Source organism: Haemorhous mexicanus, chromosome Z, assembly GCF_027477595.1.
Source record: "Haemorhous mexicanus isolate bHaeMex1 chromosome Z, bHaeMex1.pri, whole genome shotgun sequence".
Lineage (NCBI taxonomy): Eukaryota > Metazoa > Chordata > Aves > Passeriformes > Fringillidae > Haemorhous > Haemorhous mexicanus.
The window spans coordinates 60,112,667-60,138,034 of NC_082381.1; the positions used below are offsets into that span (position 1 = coordinate 60,112,667).

The following is a 25,368-nucleotide window of genomic DNA, read 5'->3' on the forward strand; positions in this document are numbered from 1 at the left end:
CTGATCTACTACTGAATCAAGTTTTTAAGTCGTTTGCAAGAGCTGTAGTTCAAATCCTCGTTGAGTGCTGGTGAAGACACACTAGCACAAACAAGAAATATGTACAAACAATTTTGCACTTCTGACTTTACTATAATTCAGACTTCTTAAAATGATTCAGTTTTAGCAGGCTGACTCTCAGCCTTTCCAGTCTGTAATTTTAACTCTGCCCTCAGCCACAGATGAAACATCTCAGGTCAGACAAGAATAAAAAAAAAATCTCTTATCAAGGGTTTTATCCTAGGCCAGCTGTTGGTTCATAATTCAAGTTTCATCCTTATAAACACTGAGTGTTTATCTTCCCTTTATATTCTACAATGGATTCTCCCATTTTTCAGTCTTGAATTTGAGTTGTCTCCACCTTGTGTAGGTATATTCTGTCAGACAGTTTTTGACTGCTCAAAATGCGCAGTACTATTGTTGCAAGAACTATTGTTCCCTTTTCAAGGAACCTCATATTCAGTCCCCTTTACTTTTTTCTATAGCAGTCTTGTTATGTCACAAGTACCCTTTCATATTGCACAGAAGACAGTGTTAAGCCAGCATGAAACTAAAACGAAACCCAAAAATTGGTAACTGGTGGGCTATAATTCTCAGTATCCTATTCATTTTTTCATTCTCTACTTAGATTGCAAAGTATTCTGCAAGGACTGTGCTACATGATTTGTCTGCAGGTCATTGCTAATATGTGGAACACAAAAAAAAGATGATAATAACAGCACACTGTTCAATTTGCATGTTTGTGTATTGCTTTCAAGAAAAATAGCATTTCCAGTTTGCTATGTTCATTGCATCATTACCTTCTGTACATTTATTTTAGATGTGGGATAGTTAACATATGAATGCCTTGCTTCATAATTAAGTAAGAATTATTTTTTTTTCTACAGACCATGTATGCAACAAGCCCATATTCAGATCCTGTTGTGTCAATGGATCTTGATCCCCAGCCAATTACAGATGAGGAAGAAGGCTTGATTTGGGTTGTTGGACCAGTTCTTGCTGTGGTGTTTATCATCTGTATTGTTATTGCTATACTTCTTTATAAAAGGTAGGTATACCTTTTAGTTTTCTTGCAAGGTATGTAATTTTCCCTCTATATTGGTCACTTTGTACTACTGTTCCACACTGTATTTTTGTGCTAGATTACAATATTAACTGTCATTGCTTTGGAACATTTTGAAATTTATTAATGGCTTCCAGAATGCTGCAGAAATTTTTGACAGAAAGTTTGCAATAATTACAGGTATGTGAGTACATTTTTATGCTGATGATACTATATTAACACTATCGCATTTAAATGTTTTTTCCACTTTGCATACATTTGTATGCAAAGATACATTTGTATGCGAAGAAAGTAAATATGTGCTTGCACATAAATATGTATGGAATTTGCACATTTGACTTTTTAGAACTTGTTTATAGATGTATAATAGTAATGCATTAGGGGTTACATTCAGCTTGTTGTTAAATGTGATTTTCATCTCCACTCAAGTAATTTGAATTTCAACTTTTGACAGTTGGCCTCAATTTGGCGATGTATCTATATGAATTTGGAGCTCTGATCTGAGAGATTAAAGAGACATCAAATAGCTGTTTTCTACTAATTTTGCAATGAGATCAAATTTCACTCATTCTTCTTTCACTTTCTATGACACAGATTTAGTTTTGCTATTACACAGAGGACTTCCCTTTGCCTTACAACATACACAGTGAATATGATGCCATAATTTATATGTAGCAGCCTTTTACAGTGTAAATGAGTTAACATGGGTCAAGATACTAAATCAAAACCAAAGAATAAAACTCAAAAAGGTTTTTTTTTTAATATTTATATCTAGTTCCTAATACAGTTTTGAAATAAATTGATAAAGTAGATTTGAGAATTATTACAAAGATGCTGCCAATTTCTGGGGCAGGGGCACAGTAGAGATAATTTTATAAAATGAAGTATGTCTTCTAAAACTAATGGCTATGATGCTATTACCTGCATATAAATATCTAAATCTGAGCCTGTATGCTCTTCCACATTTGGTGTCTCTCTTAAGAGGTCAAATACCTCTTAATTTTCTTGAAGAGACCTCTCTTCAGGTTTTGGCAAGACTTCTCTGTTTGGCAGTAAATAACCTCTCAGAGTTCACTTCACCTTTGGATTCCAAATAGATATATATTTATAGAATTATTTCAGGGCTAGAATCATACAGAATCTGTGGCTTGCAGATACTATGTCTTCTGAATGTTTCTGGTAGTTCACAGTGTCTCAGTCAATCAAATTAGTTACCAACTCTGTTTCTGTCAGTCGCTTCAAAAACTGGTCATTGGAGATGTGGAGATGTTCTGAAATACTCCTTTCTTCTAATTATTTTAAAAGTAAATCTTCTCCCATACTACAAAAGAAATCTGAATAAAGTATATTAAGCAGATGTGCAACTACTTTGAGAGTTACTGATTAGATTTATGGAACCAAAATAACAATCTTCTAATTTATTACAAAAGAAAAGAAAAAAAAAAAAAGGAATATTCCACATATAAGCAGGTAAAATTTTCTCATCAGTAGTGTGAAGAGATTGTCATTTGCTGAGAATGGGGGACATGTTTTCCATCTGTTATTTACTACTTGTACTAGAACTGTTTGGGCAACTGTCCATATGTATTTATTTATTTTTCTATTTTCAGCTGTTTACTCTAATTTATTAAACTGCACTGATTTGGCAAATTACCTCCAAGAAATTATGACTGCAGTTTTAGCAGTCTGTGGTCCTCTATGAGCTTTTATTTCTGTAAAAATATAGTATATAATTGGATGTTTTTTCCAAGAATAGGTAACCTGAATGCAAGCTTACTGCTAGATTTTGATAGATTTGCTGACTGTAGAAGAGCAATGACAAGACAGTTGGGATATTTAACATATTGCTTCAAGAACACAGTGAAGTTTAATTTGTGAGTTAAATAGACTTAATGTGGCTACAGGAGTTGGATGGGAAAAATATATTAAAGAAACAGGCAAACAAGTAATTTTTGTGGGTACAGAAAATTTTTTAAGGATATTTCTAGAATATATTGTGGGTATAAGTGCAACAAGTATTATAGTGAGAAAAGAAAATGAAGGTAGAGGGCATCAGTCTAGTCATGAACATATTTGCAAAAAAAAATTATAGAGGATTTTGTTAAAGAATGTGCAGTGCAAAGAGGATGACCAGTAAATGAGTGTGTCGTCTGAAGCGCCAAGAGTAGTAACTCAAATAAAGGTCAACTATGTTTAATTCCCTTTGTCCATAGAAACCTTTTTGATCAGACTTGGACCACTAAGCTCATGATTTAAAATGCTACTTATACATTTTAATTACACTCACAGAGAAATTATGACTGCAGTTTCCAAAAGAATAATTTTATGGGGAGAAGTCTTCCGCTTCTTTAAAACAGACATTATTAGATAGTGTGGATAAGTTCCATGGGTTGGTTTGAAGTATATTGAACTGTTCCAAAGACAAAGAATGCATGTTGGAACTCTTTGTTGTTAAGCAAATTTGTTGTTAAGCAAAAAAGGTTATTGCCTCTGCATTTACTTTTTTTGAGTCTGAAAGCAAAGATATTTCATGGACAAGTTTTTGGATCATATATTGGAATATAGCCGAAAGGTCATTGCAGCTTAGTAAGTAACAGTAATAGATGAGAATAGTACTGAAGAGTAGGTTTCTTTGTCATTGTGGAAAATTATCAGTATAATAGCACAGATGAGGCCAATTGATATCTTGTATGCAGAAGAATTCACAGATTCACAGAATCAAAGGGCCATACCTCTGGATTGTGTCTCATCTCAGCCCTTCTCAGAGCATGGTCACCTGCAGCAGTTTGCTCAGAGGCAAAGTTTTGTATAGCTAAGAATGAAAACTCAATGACCTTTTTGGGCAACTTGTTCTCATATTCAACTATCCTCACTGTAAAACCTATTTTTTTCCTGAGTTACAGTTGACTGTGTCTTGGCAAATGGAACTGACTTGGCCATTAACCAGTTCAGTGTTCTCTGTCCTTGCAACAGTGAAACAACCCTGCAGTCATAGTAAACAGAGACACCTATTTTGGAGCAGATCTTTCTATCTATTCAACTTTATACACAATCAATTCAAGAGATTCAAGTAAATTAAAAAAATCTTGCTTCCTTTTTGGCCATTTTCTTGTTGACAAGAAAATAACTCTTTTCTTTGTTCAGAGATGGAGTATCTTATTCAGCACAGAAGATTTGTATCCAAAATCTCAAACAAAAGCAAAGATAGATAGATAGACAGATAGACAGATAGACAGATAGACAGATAGATAGATAGATAGATAGACAGATAGAGATAGATAGATAGATAGATAGATAGATAGTTAGATAGACAGACAGACAGACAGATAGATAGATGATGTAGGTTCTAGAGGGAATGCCTAACCATTAGGAGGTCTGCTTGAGTCACAGTTTACATATATTTTGTGTGTTTGATACTTGTTCTATTACGTAGGATTAGGTTGATTAGGAACTTAGTGAATGTTAAAGAGCTCTAGAAATTGTGTGGTCTTTCTCAGAAACGAAAAGACTAGAGAAAAAAATGATTGTCCCCATGATGTATCCTGTCATCTCATTCTCAGGTTTTGGGTGTGTTTTTCTTTTCTTTTATAAATTAATTTTTGTGGATATTCCTTCTTGTTTTTAAGAAATCACAAATTCCCGAATTGCAGTTTTCCACTGATGAAGAGCAAAAGGTTCCTCATTCTAGATATTTCAATTTCTAAGGAAGTTAAAGCCATCTTGACAGACTTTGTATTGTTTGCTTTTATAAAGTGCAGCTTTTTGATTTGGTTAAGAAGACTGTAGCCTAAGCTTAAATCTTTTGAACATAGTAGCTCCAGCACTCTGAATCATAGCATTATAGATTAGTTTGGGTTGGAAAGGACCTTCGAAGGTCATCTAGTCCAACCCCTTGCCATAAGCAGGGACGTTTTCAGCTAGGTCAGGTTTCTCAGAGCCCCATCCACAGGCCTTCAAAGTATCCAGGGACAGGGCATCCATCATCTCTCTGGGGAATCTAATTAAATAGTGCTTCATAGCCTTTATCATTAAAAAAAAAACCAAAAAAATAAAAAAAAAAACTTTCTTCTGTCTAGTCTGAATCTACTCTCTTTCACTTTAAACCATTACCCCTTGTCCTCTCATTATGGGCTCTACTATAAAAGCCTGTCCCCATCTTTCTTTTAAGGAAATCCCTTTAAGTACCAGAAGGATGCAAGAGAGTCTTCCAAAGCCTTCTGTTGTCCAGGCTGAACAATTCCAGTTCTCTCAGCCTTCCTTGTTTGATCCCCCTGATCATTTTTGTGACCCCTTTCTGGATCTACTCTAACAGATCCATGTCTTTTTTGTACTGATGATCCCAATACTGGATGCAGCACTCCAGGTGGGTCTCAGCAATGTGGAGTATAGAGGCAGAATCACCTCCTTTGAGCTGCTGGTCCCCTGCTGAGTCTTGAACTATAAGAAGAAATATGCTTCTAAGAGAAAAAACCCCAGATGTTTAAAAAATTTTAAAAAGCACAGAAATGCGAAACAGGAAAATGGGAAGCCTTAACTGATGATGAAGAATTTTAAAGACTTTCTCATACTGTGTGTAATGTGGTCATTGCAGAGTACAAGCTATTAAAATGTTTGTAGAACCCCTGTTTAGTATGTTTATTATGAAGAGAAAGATAAACACTGTACTTATAGTGTGTGAGTGTGTTCGTAATACAACACATTGGTGAGAGATAATAAATTATTTTTCCTATTTACCTAATCTTTGTAGATCGTAGATCACTACAGATCTGTACAGATCACTGCAGAACTCTAGTACATGGCATTCATTCTAAATCTAAAAAGGCATGTAATACTTCATTGGAAAAGATTTATGATTCCCTTTCTTTCCAGGGTACTGTTAAAAATTTCTTGTTATTTTATTACCTGGTTTTGTAAAATAGTTTTAGAAATTTTCATTTATTTTTATTACTATTTTTTAAATTTAGTGCAGGTCTTATGTGTCTCAAATATCAAACCTTGTTCATCTCTTTGTTTTCTCTTCCTCTTCTCCCTTTTTTCCTCATTCCCATTCTAGCCTGCCCTCCAGTTTCATTTTTTCTCTCTTCCCTCCTCTCATCTCTATTCTCTCTAGAAAGTAAGAGGGAGCTACATCTCAGAGAGAAGTAATTTTTCAAGGTGATGTTAACATGACTTTCATGGCTCAGATTAAACACCCATTCTCCATTGTCTCACTGGTTAAAATTTGAAGTCTCATTTCTTGGCAGATAGAGGTGTATTTTTCTACAGAAGATTTACTTTGGACATGACCTTGGGTCCTCCATTTATTCTATGACTTCCAAGCATTGAATATTTTGATGAGCTCTCATAGCTTAATTTGGTTTAGTTGCATATCTTTACTGAAAATCAAAATTTCTTGTATCTCCTGTTTTCATGATTATTCTCTGTGCTGCTGGTCAACTAACATTTCACCTTTTCTTCCCTTCTTGCTGCATTAAAATGGAGCAGTAAACCTGACAGGTGAGAAGTGAAAAATAATCACTCTTCATTTAATACAGAAAAGGAGAAAAAAGAAAAAAAGTCATCATGCTAATGATCTAAGACAAAGCATCTGTCAGTCTTAAGTGAATGTAGGCAGTAATCTATCAATGAGGGCAAGTGCAAGATGATTTGCTATGCTATTTACAGCACTGAAAAGTAATGTAATACAAGCAGCAAATTTTCTCTGAGGTTTTTTTTTGTCTCCATGGGGTTCATTTTCAAGAGATAGCAGAGCTCAGCAGCGCTCTTGTGATTTTATTTGTATTTTAGTGATATGAAAGCAGTGGTTGTACACAATAATCAAAGTTTTTGAAGGAATCCATGGTTGTAGTTGAGGCATTAGCTGCTCTGAATCTTCGTAATGTCCCATAGACATAAACTCAACACTGACTTATAGTTCTACCAATGAAAATGATACAGTGATATCATTTTTCCTTTCTGGAATTTTTTTCCCCACCTATCTCAGAATCATTGCATAATCTGGAAGAATTGAGATATCTTCTTCAGGCTGAAGAGATTCAAAAAATCAGAATAATCCTCCAATTAATAATTCATAGTAAACCACTCTGTGATTCTATAAGTATTCAAAATGTTCAGATACATGATTGGAAGACATTTTAGTGCTTTTATTGGATTAATATGAAATTGCAGCCTGGTACTAACTTCCAAGTGGAAAAAAGTTAAATGAAGCTTGTCCCTGGACAGTTCCAGAAACTTAAGGAGACTTAAGACTCCTAGACTTGAAGAGAAGGAATTAGAGGGTAAGCGACTTTTTGAAAGCTATATCGCACATCTTCAGTAAGAGGAAAGAGCACTAGGGCCGAATGCTACTGTGAAAGGAGTTGGGAGTAGTCAAAATCAAAAGAAAGGAATCTCAAATGAGTTTATATGTACTAATTTTGTTTTAAAAAGACTAAAAACAGGATAATGGGATTTAAATTTTTATTGCTTCACTAAAGACAAACTAATACATATGTTAAGGTATGTGCTGTAGAACAGGCGGAGTGTTTTTACAGTAAAACTTTTTTTTTTTCCCCAATAAAACCAGAGGACTTGTGACTTTCAAAAATTCAAGCAATGGTGTTTGACTTTTTTTCATAACTTTTGAAATCTCCCTGTATGTCACCTGGACTTCATTATTTCAAAAGGAGCAAGAATTGACTGGAGTAATAACAGATTTATCGTTGTTACATTGAGAGTCAATGAGGAAAAAGAAAGTGTTATGTTAATGTAAATATTGGGCACCTGGGAAACATTCTGCTATCATTACCTTTAAAATAATCTCAGTTCTATTTTCACAACATAAATTCTCTTCCTCTGTTTGCTTCTTCATTTTATGTTTCAGAAAAATTATCAGCCACATTGTGTTTTTATTCAGGACCCTACAGATAGCTTGTGAAGAAAGATTCCACTGTCTGTATAAAAATGCAGAGTGGCAACTACTCTTCATGTAACACGGTTCTCCATGTTTTACATCAGATACTGATACATACAGATAATGGAAGTCAGTTTTAGCAAAAATCTCAGTGAGGACACTCAGGGATTCTGCTTCTCTCTAGAAAAAGGGAAGCATAGACAACTTTCTTTCTCTTTTGTCTCCTTCATTCTGTCTATTTTTTTTTTGTTTTATTTTCCTTCCTTTGCAGTGAAAGTATTAATTTGTTTAGAAATATTCATACAGATCCAAGCCTTGGATATATGTAGCCCTGATAAGACATGTGAAGATTGCATATTTCAGCTCTTACAGAGATGAGAGGAAACAGAGCAAATTCTTGCATCTTAGAAAGTGAAAAGAATACATGTCTTCTCAAAAAAGTGTCTTCTGTACTGTTCTTTCTCATACTAGAAATACCTAAAGAGTGCAAATTATTTTTTATAGCAATGCAGAACTCTGTGTATAAGATATGAAATATTTAATGACAATAACTTGGGGTGGTCTAGCTCAAGCGTTGGTTGCTTTTTTATAAAGGTGTAAAAGTATAAGGTATAGTTAGGTAGTATTTAAAGTATAAGGTATAGCATTTAAAATAGGAGAATTGTCTGAATTTTTATAGGTTTAACCTTATAAAAGTAAAGTATTAGGATGACCAGAAGGATGTTCTGGAAGAGCTATTTAGGGCAGAATGCAGCTATTTTCTCTCTGACCATTTTACTACTGCAAATTGTAGGTACCCTACCCACCACTCATAATTATATTACCTTTGCACTGGCATCAAATACTTTTTCAGAAATAAACATCTTGCCTTTAAAATATAATGTCAACATTCAGGCACCTCTGTGAAGCTCACACATCTCTCTTCTGTTTATTCACCTTCTCCATGCAGGAAGAGGGCTGAATCTGATTCTAGAAAGAGCAGCATACCCAACAGCAAGGAGGTCCCCTCTCACCATCCCACAGATCCAGTGGAGCTGCGACGCCTTAACTTTCAAACTCCGGGTAAGAGACAGCAATAACTCACTGAGACTTCTGTGATCACAGGCTGATTACTGATGCTGTTACAGAAAAGAAACATGGATTGTTTCGAAATATGTATTTTGATCGAGGGTTTGGGAGGGTATTTTTTTGGTTTTTGCTGCAAAATGTATTTCTTCATTAGCTTTTGAAATAATTAAGTAATTTCTTTTTTTAAAAGAAAAGCCTGCTTGAAAAAAAAAATTGAAGTTTTGAAAAAAAAAACCCAAAGACACATATGCTGTATGGGTGTGTTTTATTTGCTAAAATTCCAACTTAAACCTAAAAATGCTAGAAAATGTTACTGGGAAATATACATCCCTCTGTTTATTAATGATATTTTTATGGACACTTCTTTGTAAATAAGCTTCCCTTTTATCTACTGCATTATCAGGTAATATATTAACATCATGGTGAGTTCCACTGGTTTGCAAATGTACAATACAGAAGAGAAATGCATAGCTAGATAAATGGTCTTGATGTTGAGAATAAGGCTGTATGTTATGGTCAAGGAGGATATTAAAATGTCAGTAGTTTTGAGGTCAGAAGGAACACACTCTCAAATACTTTATTAATTTTTTTCATTAATCACTGTTTTATTAGAGCTGTTTAATCTGATAGTCAAGAAGCACGAACAGAGAAATATTTAAAATAGTGTTTTTACCACTTTTGCAGAAATCAACTTTTACTTAAATTGGCTTTGTTTTGATTAAGTTATGTCCCAGTAGACTTGTTTTCTACTGCAATATATTTGCATGGAGTCTGATGCTAATTAGATGCTAAATCTTCCTGAGCCTCATGTTTATGTCAAGCTTAGTATATTAAGTAAAAAAGGTAGTGAATTCAAGTTCATAAAAGCAGGAAATTAAGTGCTTGAGATGCTGACAATTAGCTGCTGAAGTTGACATGATAAATACCATTAAAGGGTTAAGTGAACATGCAAATCTCGCTCCTGATCTTTTAAATAATGACTGTACTGAGTTGATGTTGCCCCAGAAGGAGTGTGTCTGCAGAGTAATGAATGTGGCTAAAGACCCACTCTTCATGCACATGGCAGAAGTAGGAAGGGAAGAGTCCGGAGGCTTGAGTTTTGCTCCAGCCTTGCTTTTTCAGTCTGTTCCAGTATACTCCTCCTATCAGCTGGGGCAAATCAGGTGTGTTTCAGGGGCACATCTTCTAATTTAACTTCATCTTAGTGTGGGAATCTTGTTGGCATGCTCTGGGACCTGTCTAGCATAGGAACTTAAATACAGTAAATGCAAATAATTGAAAGGTTTTAATCAGTGTCCTTCTGAGTCTACAATTTCAGTGGTGGCTCATTATTTCTGGGTGAAGTTTTCATCTGTTACTCAGCACTTTTGTAAAAACTTTAAAGAGTTTTACAGTGAAAGAAATATAAATACAAATCTTTGAAACGTGAAAAGAAAAAAATATTGTTCTTGAAGTCTAGCTTATGCCTAAAAGAAGTAATTATTTGTATACAGATATATAATGAGTGAAGTAAATGGCTCACTAGAATCACAGAATTGTTTTGTTTGGGAAAGGTCTCTAAAATCATTAACTCCAACCATTAACCAAGCACCTTATGTTCAACAATAAGCCATGTCCTGAAGTGTGACACCCACATGTTTTCTGAGCACTCCCAGGCCAGTGATTCCACCGCTTTCCTGGGAAGTCTGTCTGTTCCAATGCCTCATGACCCTTTCATCATGAAGAATTTTTTCCTAATATCTAGTCTGAACCTCCCCAGCGTACCTTGAGGCTATTTTCTCTTCCTGTATCACTTGTTAACTTGGAAAAAGAGATTGCCCTCACCTGGCTTCTTTCAGGCAGTTGTAGGGAGCATAGCTCCCTCAGCTGCTTCTCATAGGACTTATGGTCCAGGCCCTTTCCCCACGTCCATTGCCCTTCTCTGGACATGCTCCAGCACCTCCATGTCTTTCTTGGAGTGCTCCAGAACTGAGCACAGGATTTGAGGTGTGGCCTCACCAGTGCTGAGTACAGGGTTGGACAAGCCCTGCCCTGCTCCTGCTGGCCTTGCAATTGCTGACAAAAGCCACAATGTCAGATGTGTTCAATGACCTTCCCCAGCACCAAGGCCAGGTTGACAGGCCTATAGTTTCCTGGATCCTCCTTCTTGCCCATCTTGTTGATGGATGTCCTGTTTAGAAACCTCTAGTCAACAAGAATATCCCCTGTTAGGCAGAACTGCTGGTACATGAGGGAAGGAGGAGTACTTAGTGAGTACTTTAATCAATTCACTTGCCACCCTTAGGTGGATCCCCTCCAGTCTCACACAGTTGTGCTAAGTGGTGTAGCAGGTTGCTGACCATTTTTCCAGGATTGTGGAGACTTAATTCTGCTCCCCATCATTGTCTTCCAGCTCTGCTATTAAAAATTTAGGCAAAGAAGGCACTAATTACCTTAGCCTTTGCCTCATCAATTGTCACTATGTTTCCCTCTTCATCCAATAAATAATGGAATAATAACTAGATAGATAAGCCTAATTTTCTGCACTCCATTTATTTAGATGCAAAATCTTACCTATCTGTTTAGTATTCATCATAATTAAAATGAAACATGAGGGAAAAAAACCCCGCTGCCAAGTGCTAACATATAAAATTAATTTATTGTAATTAATTTTTAATTTACATTGAGAAGGTAAAGTTATTAAGAAATGACAGAATTTGTGGCACTTGTAGACACAGTAATTCCATGTCATTGATCTGAAGAGAGCTGGAGAGGATTTAAGACATGCTTTTCCTTGCAGGGCTATAGTTTATCTGTGAAGTTTGCAGTTTTCTGTGAAGCTCTTTGAGCAGAACATCTGCCATCTGTTTCTACTAGGAACTCCTCTTCTTTGCATAATCCTTTTCACAGACTGGAGTATTACCATTATTATTGAAAATACAGTACGTCAAATGATGTTCTTTTTTCTTATTATTGTACCTCTTAAGGTCCCTAGACACAGGTCAGGCCATTATACTACTCAACCAAATATAAAAGGAGAAAAATCTTACCCCGGTAGATTTGTCTTACTTTGTTACACTGTTAACTTCTCTGCTAACATGTTCTTAATATGTAAACAGTCACAGTGAAATCGAGCTACAGTTCTTTTGTTAGTAAAAGCAGAATTTCACTGAAATTAGCTTCAGTTAGGGCTACCATGTCATTAAAATCTGAATAAATTTAACTTAGGTGTTTATATCCTACTGGAATATTTATTCATCTCCCAACCAGCAATACACCATCAAATAATAGGCAATACTTATTTTTTTTTAAAGTGAACATAGAGAAACTACAGAAAGGCTATACATCCAGGATATCATCTTTGTTGGGTTTGTTGTTCTTTCACTTTCAAATATATGGGTTTTATTTTCTGCAATTTATTCTGCAAATTTAGCAGAATTAGATAGGGGGGTACTGCAAAGGAGGTAACTGAGGGAAGGGGGTAGGGCTGATGTGGTTAGGTATTGGGTTCCTTTTACTGACAAATCTTCTGTTGCCCTAATAAAATGAGGCATTTCTCAACATTGCCTACTGATTAAACAAAGGACAGAGTGGTAAATATACTATCAGTACAAGTGCATCAATGTAGATGATTTGAAAGAGTTGTTATTCTAATGATATATTTCTTTAGATTATGAAAGCATCCACAGTTTGCTTGGAGCTTTCCAGGCAGACCAACTACTTCCAGTGGGAGAGGAAAACAATTTTGAAAGAATCCATAATCTACAGAAGTGTTAGAGAAAAAGATTCTAAATTACATTGCCATGTCTGGATGGGGAGTTTTCACTTGGAGAAGTGAATGAGGCACTCCTATAAAATTATTGATTGTCATAAACTTTAGTACTTTAAAAGATGTCTAAACAGCCACATTCTAAAAATGCTATCAATCATATATTTTGTATAAGGAAAGACCTGATCAGATAGAGATATCAAAATAATTTGAAACCTAAGTCCTTGGGGTAAATTTGCACTTCTAACCACAATTTTAAATTACTCCCAATGCAGAAGATTAGGTATAGATTTTTTACACAAAATATGAGAAAGCAATATTTTATCTTTGGTGATATTTAGACAACTATTTTGGTACAAATATGTTGTACTTGTCATAAAATTTTCAATTCATCATGAGGATGTTATAAAATTTCACAGCCTACCAGCACAGCACAGGAAATGTCTTGGCTTTCCTTTCACTTTTTATTGTCTACATTCTTCAATAATGTAAAGAGATCTAAAGAGCTCTAACCTAAGGAGTTTCCTATCTTACCTTGCTCAGAAAGGATCAAATTTATTTCTGGCTTCTCTCCTTATTGGATGAAGTAACTCCATAGATACATTTTACACTTTGCCTTGACATTTGGAATAGCCCACAGTTCTGTATCTGGGACCAAGATCCCAGGTCCGTGTGTGTTATCCAGAAATGTGTATGTGTTAGATAAGCCCATATGCCAGTGAGTGGGTCACAGCAGTGCCAAGTTCTCTTTGAGTAAACACGAAAATACCCAATCTCTCAGTAGGATTTCATTTTTAAGTCTGTTGTTTTTCCACAACTGGAATAGTGGAAGAAAAGTCTGTCACATCCTTACTTGTCTACAAGTTACCTATGAAACACGAAATTAAAATCATTACCCTAGTGCACAAATTTTCGAGGTCTCTATTCCACATGGGAGAGTTAAGGTAAAGAAAGGGTAATAATTAAGCCTCACAAAAGATTTCATCAAATAAGACAGCCAGGTTGTGCAGAGGAAAATTAACTGAAATTAAGTAGTTTGAGTGGGTTCTGAGAGATCCAAGGCTCAGGCAGACTTCAATCTGCCAATCAGCCAGAGAAATAAATTGAATCATGCCTCAAAAGTGACTGATTTTTTTATCCTCATTTAACTATAAAATGTGTCACACTTATAAGTAATTTTTGTAATTGGGTGCCAATTAAACAATTATCTCATTATATCTTATGAACTAAATAAGATGCTTTTAAATACAAGAAAAATAAATAGTGTTACTACAGCTCTAAGACCTTTCTATTTTGTAATTAGATAAGTGCTCACTTATTCCCTGAGTTGCTAAGGAATTTCCACAAACTTATTTCCATGATAAAGCAGAAAAAGCTTAAAACATGTTCAGAGGAAAAGGGTGCAAACAAAAAAAACCAAAAAGGTTGAAAAAGTGATGTCTGGATTTAGTTACCTGCTTTGCACAGCAGCAGAAATTGTTTTGCGCAGTTTATCCCCTCAACATCTGTTTATGAGAATCAAGACAATGTTGAAGGAAGTACTGTGCTTTGTCTCCATGGCAAAAAAAGACTAAAATGCTTTCTGGTAGTGAGCCAGGATACATATAGCTCTTCTTACGCACGTGTCTCACATGGAGGATTTAGGCACCTAAGAGAGTTACAGCTTCCGGTGCAAACAGCACTTCTCTGATATCCCATTATACTTTGAAACCTGGAGGAACCCAGAATCTGGTTAGCTAGGAGATGAAGCTCAAAAGTCTTCTCTTCACAAGAGTTATCCCTTTTTTCCCCCTTGGATTTTAGACCATAGTTTTTGTAACATCTTACTGTATTTGACATTTTTAGATCAGGATCTGAAAATTAGTTTTCCCCTGTTTTCAGTATAGGTGACTTGTACACATCACTCAGAGGTGGTGCTTCTGCTGTGAGGCTGTGGAGACCCCAGTGCTCCTTGTTAAAACTCACTCTGTTTCAGAAAAAGATAAAATGTCTTCATTAGAAAATAATTGATCCAAGTTTTGAAGAACATAAAATATTCTGGAATAAAAGTGGAATAGTTTTGCAATATTATATATGCATTTGCAATTATTTTAGAATAGCTGTTGCAGAATTGATATATTTCTCTAGAGATTGTCTTGTAAATTTGTCTTTGTAATTTCATGCTCTGGCCTAGCTCTGGTTCTGTGAAAATGAAATTTTAAAGTTACAGTAATTTTCATGTACTAAAGGCACTCTTGATAAATTTTCATGAACGCTGAATTCCTACTGAATAAGGGTTATCCTTACTTTTTTCCATTTTCTATGTCAGAATTTAAAGTAGGTATTTTTTTCTATCTTTTTGATAAGGATAAGTCTCAACAACCACTGTTACTTATCATTTCCTTTTTCTGTAAAGGGATATCATATTCAGCATAGATTGGTATGTAAAAGAGTGTTCTGTAAATTATTAAATGAAAATTAGTTGTTTGTAAAGTCACAGACAATTAGTTCAACACGGACTTAAAGTAACGCTCATTTCCTAAAGAAATTTCTGTGATCTTTAATTTCTAACTTTGTTCTTGTTTATTGTGGGTATGTGAACCTACAGTTCCAAACTGGTAAATAAATGTATGTGTCATAAATGTCTCTAAAAGCCTTTATCAGAAAACGCTGACAACAAACAAAATCCTAATTTAACACACTAATGACAAGCCTAAAACACTCACTTGATTAGCTGTGATAAAGAAGTATAATTAACAGGTTTAATGTCTGTTAATATAAATAGTATGATTTCTGGCCTTACTCTTTTAGTTTTTTCCTTGAAATTGTGGCAGAAATAGTATTTCATGTTCCTTAGTCATGTGTTTACCACAGATTAACCAGAGGATAATTCTACACTGTAATCAAACCATACATTGTTATTTAATACATGCAAAGGGATTACTGCAAAGGGCTGCATAAGATCAGTTACATTTGGCAATATTCTACCAAATTTGGTTATAAGATTTTTTAATGGGTACAATTTCAACTATGTTTTGCATGTGGTAGTTTTGGGGGTTTTCTTTTCTTTGAGTTTTCAGGTGTTTATATCTCTTTTTTTAAAAAAAAAAAAAAGAGATACCATATTTGAAAGAGAATTTGAAAGCATGTTTCAGCATGATATTTCTTTTGACTTTTCAGCATGTCACAGGACCTGTTGTAATTTAGCTGTATTTTGTCTTTAAGTTTTTGTGTTGTCATGACATATGTTGATTGGTGTGGGAGTGTGTCATCAAATAAGTGTATTTTCTTATTTGTAACCACAAAAAGAAGTGAGTTTAGCTGTATTTTAACTGGCATCTTTTGAGTCAAGTTCTACACCTGCTCAATTGAAGCCTCATGCTTTTGCATGAGGTGTGATGACATCTTAGGATGTTTATTCATAGCATATTCTGTTATGATTCACAGACTGATTACATAACAAAAACCCTCCAGCAGTTCTTTTAAAAAATAACTACTTCTATCATATCAATAGAGCCCATTTTATGTATTTAAAGTATGAAAATAGAACAAATGCAATTACTTCGTAAGTTAACTGCCAAATGTTATTTGAGGAAAGTTATTCAAAGCGTAATTGCTGAAAATGAGACATAGAGGAAGGATTTAAATGCAGTTAAAATTTGTCAGGTTCTGAAGTTGTAAGTAGTTCCTCTTTTTGCCTTAGAAAAATTTACCTTTGAATTTCCTATTTGCACAAAATGTTTAACGTGAAATCTCCTCTTGGAAATGTCAAGTGTCATATAGAGAAGCGTATAAATAAAAATAATTTTTAAAACAATGGGTGTTCAGCATCTTTAGAAAAATATTCCTTCACAGTAAGTTAATTATTATTATTTGTGTTCATGAAGCTGGTGATTTAGTCAGGTTCATTGTGTGATGAGCAAGTCTCATACTCACTGGGTTTATGACCTTTTATATTTACAGTAGGGTAACTGCACCTTTAAATATCTTAGTTGAGTTGCCAGACGCTGTTTTGTGCATGTCTGAAGTGCCTGTATGTACAAGATGATTGATTATGATGGTCTACTGCTGTTACTAATTTGTTTCCCATTTCCGATTGGCTTTTACTTTTTACAGCTTTGAGCAGTAATTCAGTCCCCTACGCCTCCCTGATTGGCTCTGTGTCCTCCCTCTCTAGCCAAACTACCACTCAGTCCTTATATGATAATAACTCTCTCCCACGATTCGCTCGAAAAGGTCTAAACATCTTTGTCTCTATTATTTTCTCTGTTCAAGCACTGTTTTAGATGTACATCAGTCCACCTCCATTTCTGGATCAATCTAGAGTTCTCTTGTGCCTTTTCACCCACATATTTTCCACAGGGGTGCTTGATCTGGATCAATCCGTCCAATTATTAGATGACTAATCTTATTTTGAGAGTAGCCAAGTCCTAAGTAAAATTTATAAGAAAATGGGAGAGAAGCAGAGCTGCAGCAAATAAATTAGTACCTAGAGACTAATTTTTTTAATTGAAAATTTTAAGGAATCTCCCCACCGATCTGAATATTCTGCTTATTAAGTTGACTGACAACTTGCTTTAATGTCTTACCATCACAGATGTGCTATGAAGATTCCCTAAAACATATGTATAGGGTCAGAAGAATTAGGGCCAGTGCTGCTGGACATTATTTTGGAGTCTGTTGCGATGCTTGAAATGGCAAAGAATCCAAAAGAAAACAGGAATTAAAAACAAAATGAGAAGAATTAAAAGAATTAAAGCACATACTGTAGTGTGACTGTGTTGCAGCCACATGGTCATTTTCAGCTATGTTTAAAGGAAATGCTAGTCAGCTGTCTTAGGCATGCTCTTGAAAGTCACGGTGACAAAGCAAACTGCATTGTGCAACATGCCTTCCAGCTTGAGCCCCCTTGAGTCATCAGTGTTTTCTTTTCGTAATTTCAAGAGATCCTGGGGTTCACTAGCTTAACTTTTTCTTGCCAGCTCTAATTTCTTCTCTAAGCTATTGAAACCTCACTTTCGTTTTAGGTGTGATAGTCTAAAGTATGAAGAGAAGAATGTAAGCATTTTGGAGAAAGCTCATGAAGACTGATAGCTTGAAATAAATATGTTCAAAAAATTTTGCCTGTCAAATCTTAAGCTGGCAGATTGTTCTAGTTGACCCCACATCTTTTCTGTCTTTTTGGTTTGTTTTTTCTTTTTAATTTTTGCCTTGCTGTCCCTGTACCCCCTTACACACCCATCTGTACTTCCAATTCCAGGCTCTTCTTCTTTTTCACTTAGTATCTTCATCAGTGGACAAAGATGTTTACACCTGAAGTAGATTGTAGGTACTTTTAGGGGTTGATAAAATGGGATTTCAGATTAAGCATATTTTAAGGTACTAGTGCAGTCAGCATGTGAGTCCAGCCAAACTGTACAACCCCTGCCTCTACAATCTGCTACTAGTGAAAACATTTTTGAAGTTCTAATTGTCTTATGTCCAATGTTGTCTTCAGTGACTGTTGTCTTAAAGCAGTGATGCATGTTGTTCTAGTCATTCATAGCTGCATGTCAGTCACCTCAGAATTCTGTAAAATACTTAAGTATTTCTAATTTAGAGTACACAGTCAGTCTTCTATACCTTGATGCATTACTATTATTATTATTAATCTTCAGTCTTTCCATTTCATTATTTTATGCTTTATTTTACAAGTCAGTTTTATGTTGGTTTAGGTTTCTTTTTATTTTTAACATTTCCTTTGCAGGTTCAGGTGTCTCTGGTTACCTTGGTAACCTTCATTATTCAAGTTTGTTTTTCTTGATTATGCATAAGTCACTTTGTTTTCTGTCAAAACACTATTGTTTCCCCTTTAGGGCTCTTTCAGTGTCTGTTTCTCAGTTCACATTTCCTCATCTAATTCAATAGAGTTTTCATTTCATGCATTGCAGTAGAAGAGGTTTGAAATGACATTAAGAGTCATTACTCAAAGCAGAGGTCAACATCAGGTCTAACTGTTTCATTTTTCCATGCTTAGCTAAACTCATTGACTCATATGAAAGTAGTTCTTTCCTCTACACTAGGAATGTTAGCTTTGGGAATACATTTGGTGACTTCTTTTAATTTGGCTTCAGAGCTCATCTATGCAGAGCATGTCCTGCTTTGAGTAACCAAACTATCCGCCTGCTTCTCTCACATATGACATCTTTACTACTTACACATTTATAGACATTCTAACTACTGCTTTTTCTAAATTTTAGAGCAATGCCATCACTGTAGTTTACTTTAAATTTTTTTCTTCTCTCTTGTTCATCAGGTATGGCCAGTCATCCCCCGATACCTATCTTGGAACTTGCAGATCACATTGAAAGATTGAAAGCAAATGACAATTTGAAGTTCTCACAGGAATATGAGGTAATTTTCCCCTCTTCTTTACCATTCAAATTATAAATGTCATGCTTGCTGTTTCCCAAGACTTCTCTCTGATATGGTGCCAGGTTTGTATGTTATTAAAACCATGACCAAAACAATGGTGTAAAATGACTACAACAGTGGGGTGGATCCTTTGCTCATCAAATCCTGTTCTCTTTTTGTAAGGATACATGTCAGGCAGATTCCATAGACACATACTTGAAGTGATGTGTGAATGATACAGCATAGACTTGTTTTAAAATACAAAGACATATTTCTTTCCTGCAGTTTAAAGATCCTTAGATTATGTATAATGTTGACAGGACACATACAGCAAAAGCTCCAAAGAAGGTTCAGTCCACTGCTCTAAGTTTTTTTCACATGAGATAAAAGGGTTTGCAAGTGCTTGTTGTCTCTTCTAGTGTAGCAGTTTCAGGACATTGTGTTTTCCTCCTGTCAACAATACTGCTTTGATAAATTGTGAATTATGGTCTAGAAGAGCGTGAAAGAATGTAACAGGAAGACAGTAATCATTTACCAGCCACCTTGTCAATAACCCACAGAGTATATAGGTATTGCTATAGTGGAGGGTAACAGCCTCTCAGGTCAGTAATTTGTGGCTAAAGGGACATAGGGAGCCATCCATTAAACCTGGTAAATTATAGCTATTACTTTAATGCCAAAATATTGTCCATGCCAAAAATACCTAGACCAAGTATACACTGAACCATCAGTAAATAAGTGCTTCTATAGATCAGTTATAGGTGATCATGTCAGTGATCCAGGGATTAACAGCCCCCAGAGGGATGACCGACACAGTATTTTCTTTATGGTCTGTTCTGTCACTAATCTTTGCCTAAAATCCTCCAACACTTTTTCAGCGTGGTGGAGTAAAAGCCTGAGTTGCTCGTATTTTTTAGGGACTGCACATTAGTTGCATTTGAAGGTTCATATGGACACTAGCAGAGCTATAAAAAACAGTCAAGATGACTTTCACATTTTAGTTTCATAGTAAAGTGTTACTGCAGGGTACGTGGAAGCCCTATATATTTCCACTGTATTTTAAAAGTCTTGACAGAAGATGTTAAAAATTAATACTAAGTTCTATGATGAAGAACAACAATTGCTTATTTTTTAATTGAATGAAGTATTCAGAAAGTCCTTAAGACTGCTTTAAGAAATAATCTCATTAGAGATTAAAAAGAAAATACAGTTTCAACAATTCCTGGAAATAAATTTGTTGAAGAACAATTTAGGAAATAAATTTGTTGAAGAACAATTTAGGAACAATTTAGAAAATGTGGGAGAATCTCCTCATTTTTCTTTGTGAGCCCTATGTTCTTAAGTATGAAGATTGTAGCATATAAATAATGAGGCAGGGAAGTTTATGTCACAGAATGTTCACCATAGTAAAAGATAACATTTGGTACAAATTTTAAAACCATTTCCTGTTGTACTGTGGGCAAAATAATTATTTTTTTCTGTGTAGAAAATCCCAAACCATTTACAAGTCATATAATGTAGTATAATTTCTATACAAATAAACAATTCAGCTGTACTACATCTTGAACATGGTGGGGATGTGACATGGTTTTATTATGCTGTCATAGAAATTAAAAGTTTTGGTGTTTTGTATTATCTCTTTCTTACTTAAGTAATTGAAATCATCGTAAGAGTGTATTTTAATAATTTATAGTCACTATTGAAAAATACATTAAATTATTTAATTCTTAATATCTTCTGACCCTGCAGAAGTTTCTCTAATCTGTGTAAGCAGGAAAAGTTTCACATTCTTTCTTTCCTTCATTTGTTTGGGGTTTTTTCCTCCTTTTTTTTTTTTTTTTTTTTTTTTTTTTAAATCTTTACAAAACAATCCCATCTGGAGCAGAATGGTCAGACCTTCAAGATTAGAATTAGACTGTGGGCAACTGTGGGTCAACATCAAGCTTCATTTGTGTGGCTTTGCCCAAGAAGGTTCAACATTTATCTTTGATATACAGTTTTAGAGATACTACTTAATTTCCATCTAGTCCAAGATTCATCCATTTTGAAATAGAATTAGTGAAAAGCGCTGCTAGCTGGTGTCATGGTCTAGGCTAGGCAGTGGACTAAAGCTGCAGTTTGATGATCACTGTAAGTCATCTTCGTGTCTTGGCTGTGCATTCCTGTTGTCTCTCTTGTGCCAGTCCTGGCACTAGCAGATGTGCAGCTGTTCAAGGATTATCTCAGGAAATAGATTCAGCTGAAAACTAATTGTTTTATTTTTCTTTGCTGCTTTCAATTGGATCAGTTCCCTGAACTAGCTCACCACATGTCTGCTTAAGCTATAGTGCCAGCAACGGGAAGTGGTGGGTATATTTGTGGTCAGGGATTGGGACCTTCTACTTCAGCAGCAGTTCTCACTAATATCCCTAAAACATTTTTTTCAAATCTGATTGCAAGGCAGAAAGGGGTACAGATGGTAACAGTTCAGTCATTATCACTTCAGATAACACTAGAGCTGGTGAGACAGAAGGAAAAAGAGATACTTCTCATATTCAAAAGTTCAAGGTGTAACATGCAGCACAAAACTACTGACCTTTATTGATACTGGCAAAATCCTCCAATTAATTACTGTTTAGGGAAGCAAAGAGTTTTCATCAATTACCACTGAAAATTTTGGTGGGTTTTTTTTTTTTTTTTAAATAATGCCCTTTCCTCGTTGGCAGTCAATTATTTTATTTTACTCTTCATGGAATTGTTTGCATTGCATGGATGAAATTCTTGAAATATGTATTGATTATATGTATCACTTACTGTAGTAAGTGATAACTTTGTGATACCATAAAGTAAAATACATGTTGGTGGTTTTCTGATAGACTCTGACTTCTCTTCCTTCTATCAGGAGGTCAACTCCGTTTCAAAAGGATGTTTAAATTATTTTTTTAGCATAACCTACTTCAGTTGCCACTTCAAAAGAATAACTGTTTTCAGCACACAAACATATCTTTTCATTTTCTAAGAAACACCTGATTACTTGTTCCCCTTCCATCCTTGCTTATGTTCCATCCACTTATTTTTGATCAGAATTTCTGATCAAAAGTCAATACAAGTTTGGTTTATTGCTTTTGGAAGAATAAAACTTCTTTCCTGTTTCCACTTTCTCCTCAGAAGGACAAACCTCCCTGTCTCTTCAAAACAGTGTATTCAGTGTAGAACAGCCTCTAGTTATATGTTTTCTAAGGCTCAGTACCATCAAATGGACAAGTTCCTACTTCTACAAGTTTTCAGAAACTATGCCATAGTGTCTTCTTCAGGGCATTTGCAACCCCAGCTCCTACAGCATCTCAGCAGAACAATATAGATTTCTTCCATTGTACTTCTCTCAAAATTTACCTTGAATACCATCTTTTATGGGCAACAGGGGCCAAGCCTCAAGGATTATTACTGTGGCAAGATTCAAATAAACTAACACTTGATGTGTTACATAAAGTGGTTCTGTAGTGTTAACACAAGATAGTGCTATGACTCCTCAAAGAGGTTAATTTCTGCTTCAAAATAAATTTTTCATGATCCTTCATTAATTTTTTAGTTAGCTCGCAATCCCTAAGCCTAAAAAAAGTTGATTTACTCTGTTAATATCAAATATCATATCATTAATGTCACACACTTATTTTCTGTTCTCTAATTTAAAGGCAGGATTGACCACAGCTGATTATCAGGAAGCTTTTGCTGACTTTGGCAATTTCAGTGGTATTTTTATGTAATGTAAGGGTCCATATGGACTTGACAGCTGCTAAGCAAAAATCTGTGTTTATAAGATACTGACCTTTATATTGTATCTCCTTCTCATCTGAGACTTCAGAATTTAAAAATAAAAAGTGGTCATGGAGATAAACTGAATAAAACCAGTAATGTTCTGCCTATTCTATGATGTATTTGTAAGGTAATTTCCTCCTATAAGGGAGAAGAGAAAATATATTCCTCCAAAGCAGATTTCTGAGACTTGTAAAAATTTAACATTTCTTTTCTGTGGTTTTTACATGGAACTTTGCACCCTTAAGGAAGTGGATTCAGATTCATACTATATTTACATGAGAATCTGTCACTACAACACAAAATTTACACTGTCAGACTGTGCGTGATTTACTGTGAATACACTGGTTAACAAATGTTACAAGAAGTTGTATATAATTTAATGTTTTCACTCATCAGGTTTCTTTCTGTAAATTGCAGCCAGTCTTTTGCTTTAGAACTGAGAATTGGAAAACATGAAGATGCATTTTGACTTTTTTTTACTGCAGCTTTTCAGAATCAGTTGGTTAAATTTGTGATGGGAACACAATTTACTGAATATGTTATATTTCTCTTTTTGTATATCAAGTTGCAACAACATAGACATTGGATACTAAAACACAGTAAATATTGTATAATAGCACTACATATAAAACTTATTATCAATATAATGCATTTTAGAAGTTCAGGAAGAACAGGTAATCTACTTAATGAATCGCTATCAGAGAAACTGTTGCGGCACTTAACTGTTATATCATTGTAGGTAAAAGTGGCTCATGTGGAAAAATCAATTCTATTTCCAGCAAAAATATGGTTTTGTTCTTGTTCCTTATAATGGTCTCCTCTTTCTAATATTACAAACGTGATTTATTGGGATTTTCTAACTTTATTTTCATGGGATGTACTCCATGCTTTGAGAAACAATTAGTGCAGTCAGTGAAGGATGAAAATTTGTCTTATTAATAGCACATATACTTGCATTCACCTAGGTTGTTTGGTGCTTAGTTCCACCTAGGGTAGTATCAGAGCCAGCAGTATAGTTATGGTAAAGAACTTTAAAGACAGTGCAGGAATTTGAAGTCCTGCTAGTTGAGATCTAGAGTGGGGTATTATCTCCAACCTTTGTGCTGTGAATGCTTCATTGGGATAACAGCATTTTTTATGCTTATATAATTAACCAAATAAAAGAAAGGTGGTATTACATAATAGGATGCAGTGTTTTGGTCTGATACCAAATGGTTTTTCGCCAAGGAATTTCACAGACACAGTTTAGTTAGTCAAATGACTGCCTGAAAGGTGGCTATAGCCAGGTGGGGTTTGGCCTCTTCTCCCAGGCAGCAAGTGACAGTACAGGAGGAAATGGCCTCAAGCTGTGCCAGGGGAGGTTCAGCTTGGACACCAGGAGGAAGTTTTTACTGAAAGCATTGGAACGGAGGGAGGTGGCGGATTCACCGTGACCCAAAGTCTTCAAGAAAGTGGGTGTGACATTCAGTGCTGTGGTTGGAGTGCTGGTGACCAAAGGTTGGATTCAATGATCTTGGAGGTCTTTTCCAACACTAATAATTCAGTGATTCTATACTCTGATAAATATCAGTTTTATTTTGCCCAAAATAGCAGTAATATGTCTAGAAAGAGAGAAGCAGTGTTCTTGAAGCAAGAAAAATTATTCGAGGAGAAACTAATTAGGTCCTTCTAGATAAAATTGAGTTTTGCAGGAGCTTGTTGGAAATATTAATTTGCAATAATTTTAGGGGCTTATAGAGAAAAATCAATTAAGAATTTTACTCCCTTACTCTGTCCTTGAAATAAAAGATGGGGACAGTGCTTTAAAAACATGATGAAAAGTATGTTTAAAATTTAAAGTATCATAGTGTCTCATGTGAGACAATTATAAAGTTTAGTTTATAAGACCTGCTGCATTTCATACACTATGTGTAACAAACCAGCAGGATGCTTTAACCACAAAAATATTTAAACAAAGCAAGTTTTTTTTTTATTCAGCTATTTATTCTCCTTCTGATATTTATTTTCCACCTGAAGTTGACTGTAATCCCCAGTTTTCAACACAAAATTATTTCCATTACAATTGGTTATGATATCATGGTCAAACTATTTTAATTGCATGTAGGTTATGTTTAGACTGGTGGTAAAGAAATACAAACCAATTTGATTAATTTTTAAAAACTAGGGATTTTATAGCTTTTTGAAATAAAGAATCTCCTTCAATGATGTTTTCAAATAATGCCTATTTTCCTCTTTAAATTTCCTTTAGTTATATGCTTATATAGCTTGTTTGATTCTACTGGAATCAGGTTTTGCATAATTTCATTTAGTCATAGGAATATTAGCTTGATACTGTGAAGAAAATACGGGTATTTTTTCTTGAGAGAAATTTTTAAAAGCTTTTGGAAAAAA

At 34.9% G+C, this 25,368-nt stretch overlaps 1 protein-coding gene across 1 annotated transcript in view; it reads left to right on the forward strand.

Annotated features, from left to right (window-relative positions):
- The window catches only part of PTPRD (protein tyrosine phosphatase receptor type D), a 368,121-nt gene that overhangs the window by 271,047 nt on the left and 71,706 nt on the right, over positions 1–25,368 (forward strand). Inside the window, exons 19-21 of the mRNA XM_059874048.1 lie at positions 927–1,087; positions 8,944–9,056; positions 19,085–19,182. Coding sequence (XP_059730031.1) covers positions 927–1,087; positions 8,944–9,056; positions 19,085–19,182 — 372 coding nt within the window. The remainder of the gene's footprint in view (positions 1–926; positions 1,088–8,943; positions 9,057–19,084; positions 19,183–25,368) is intronic.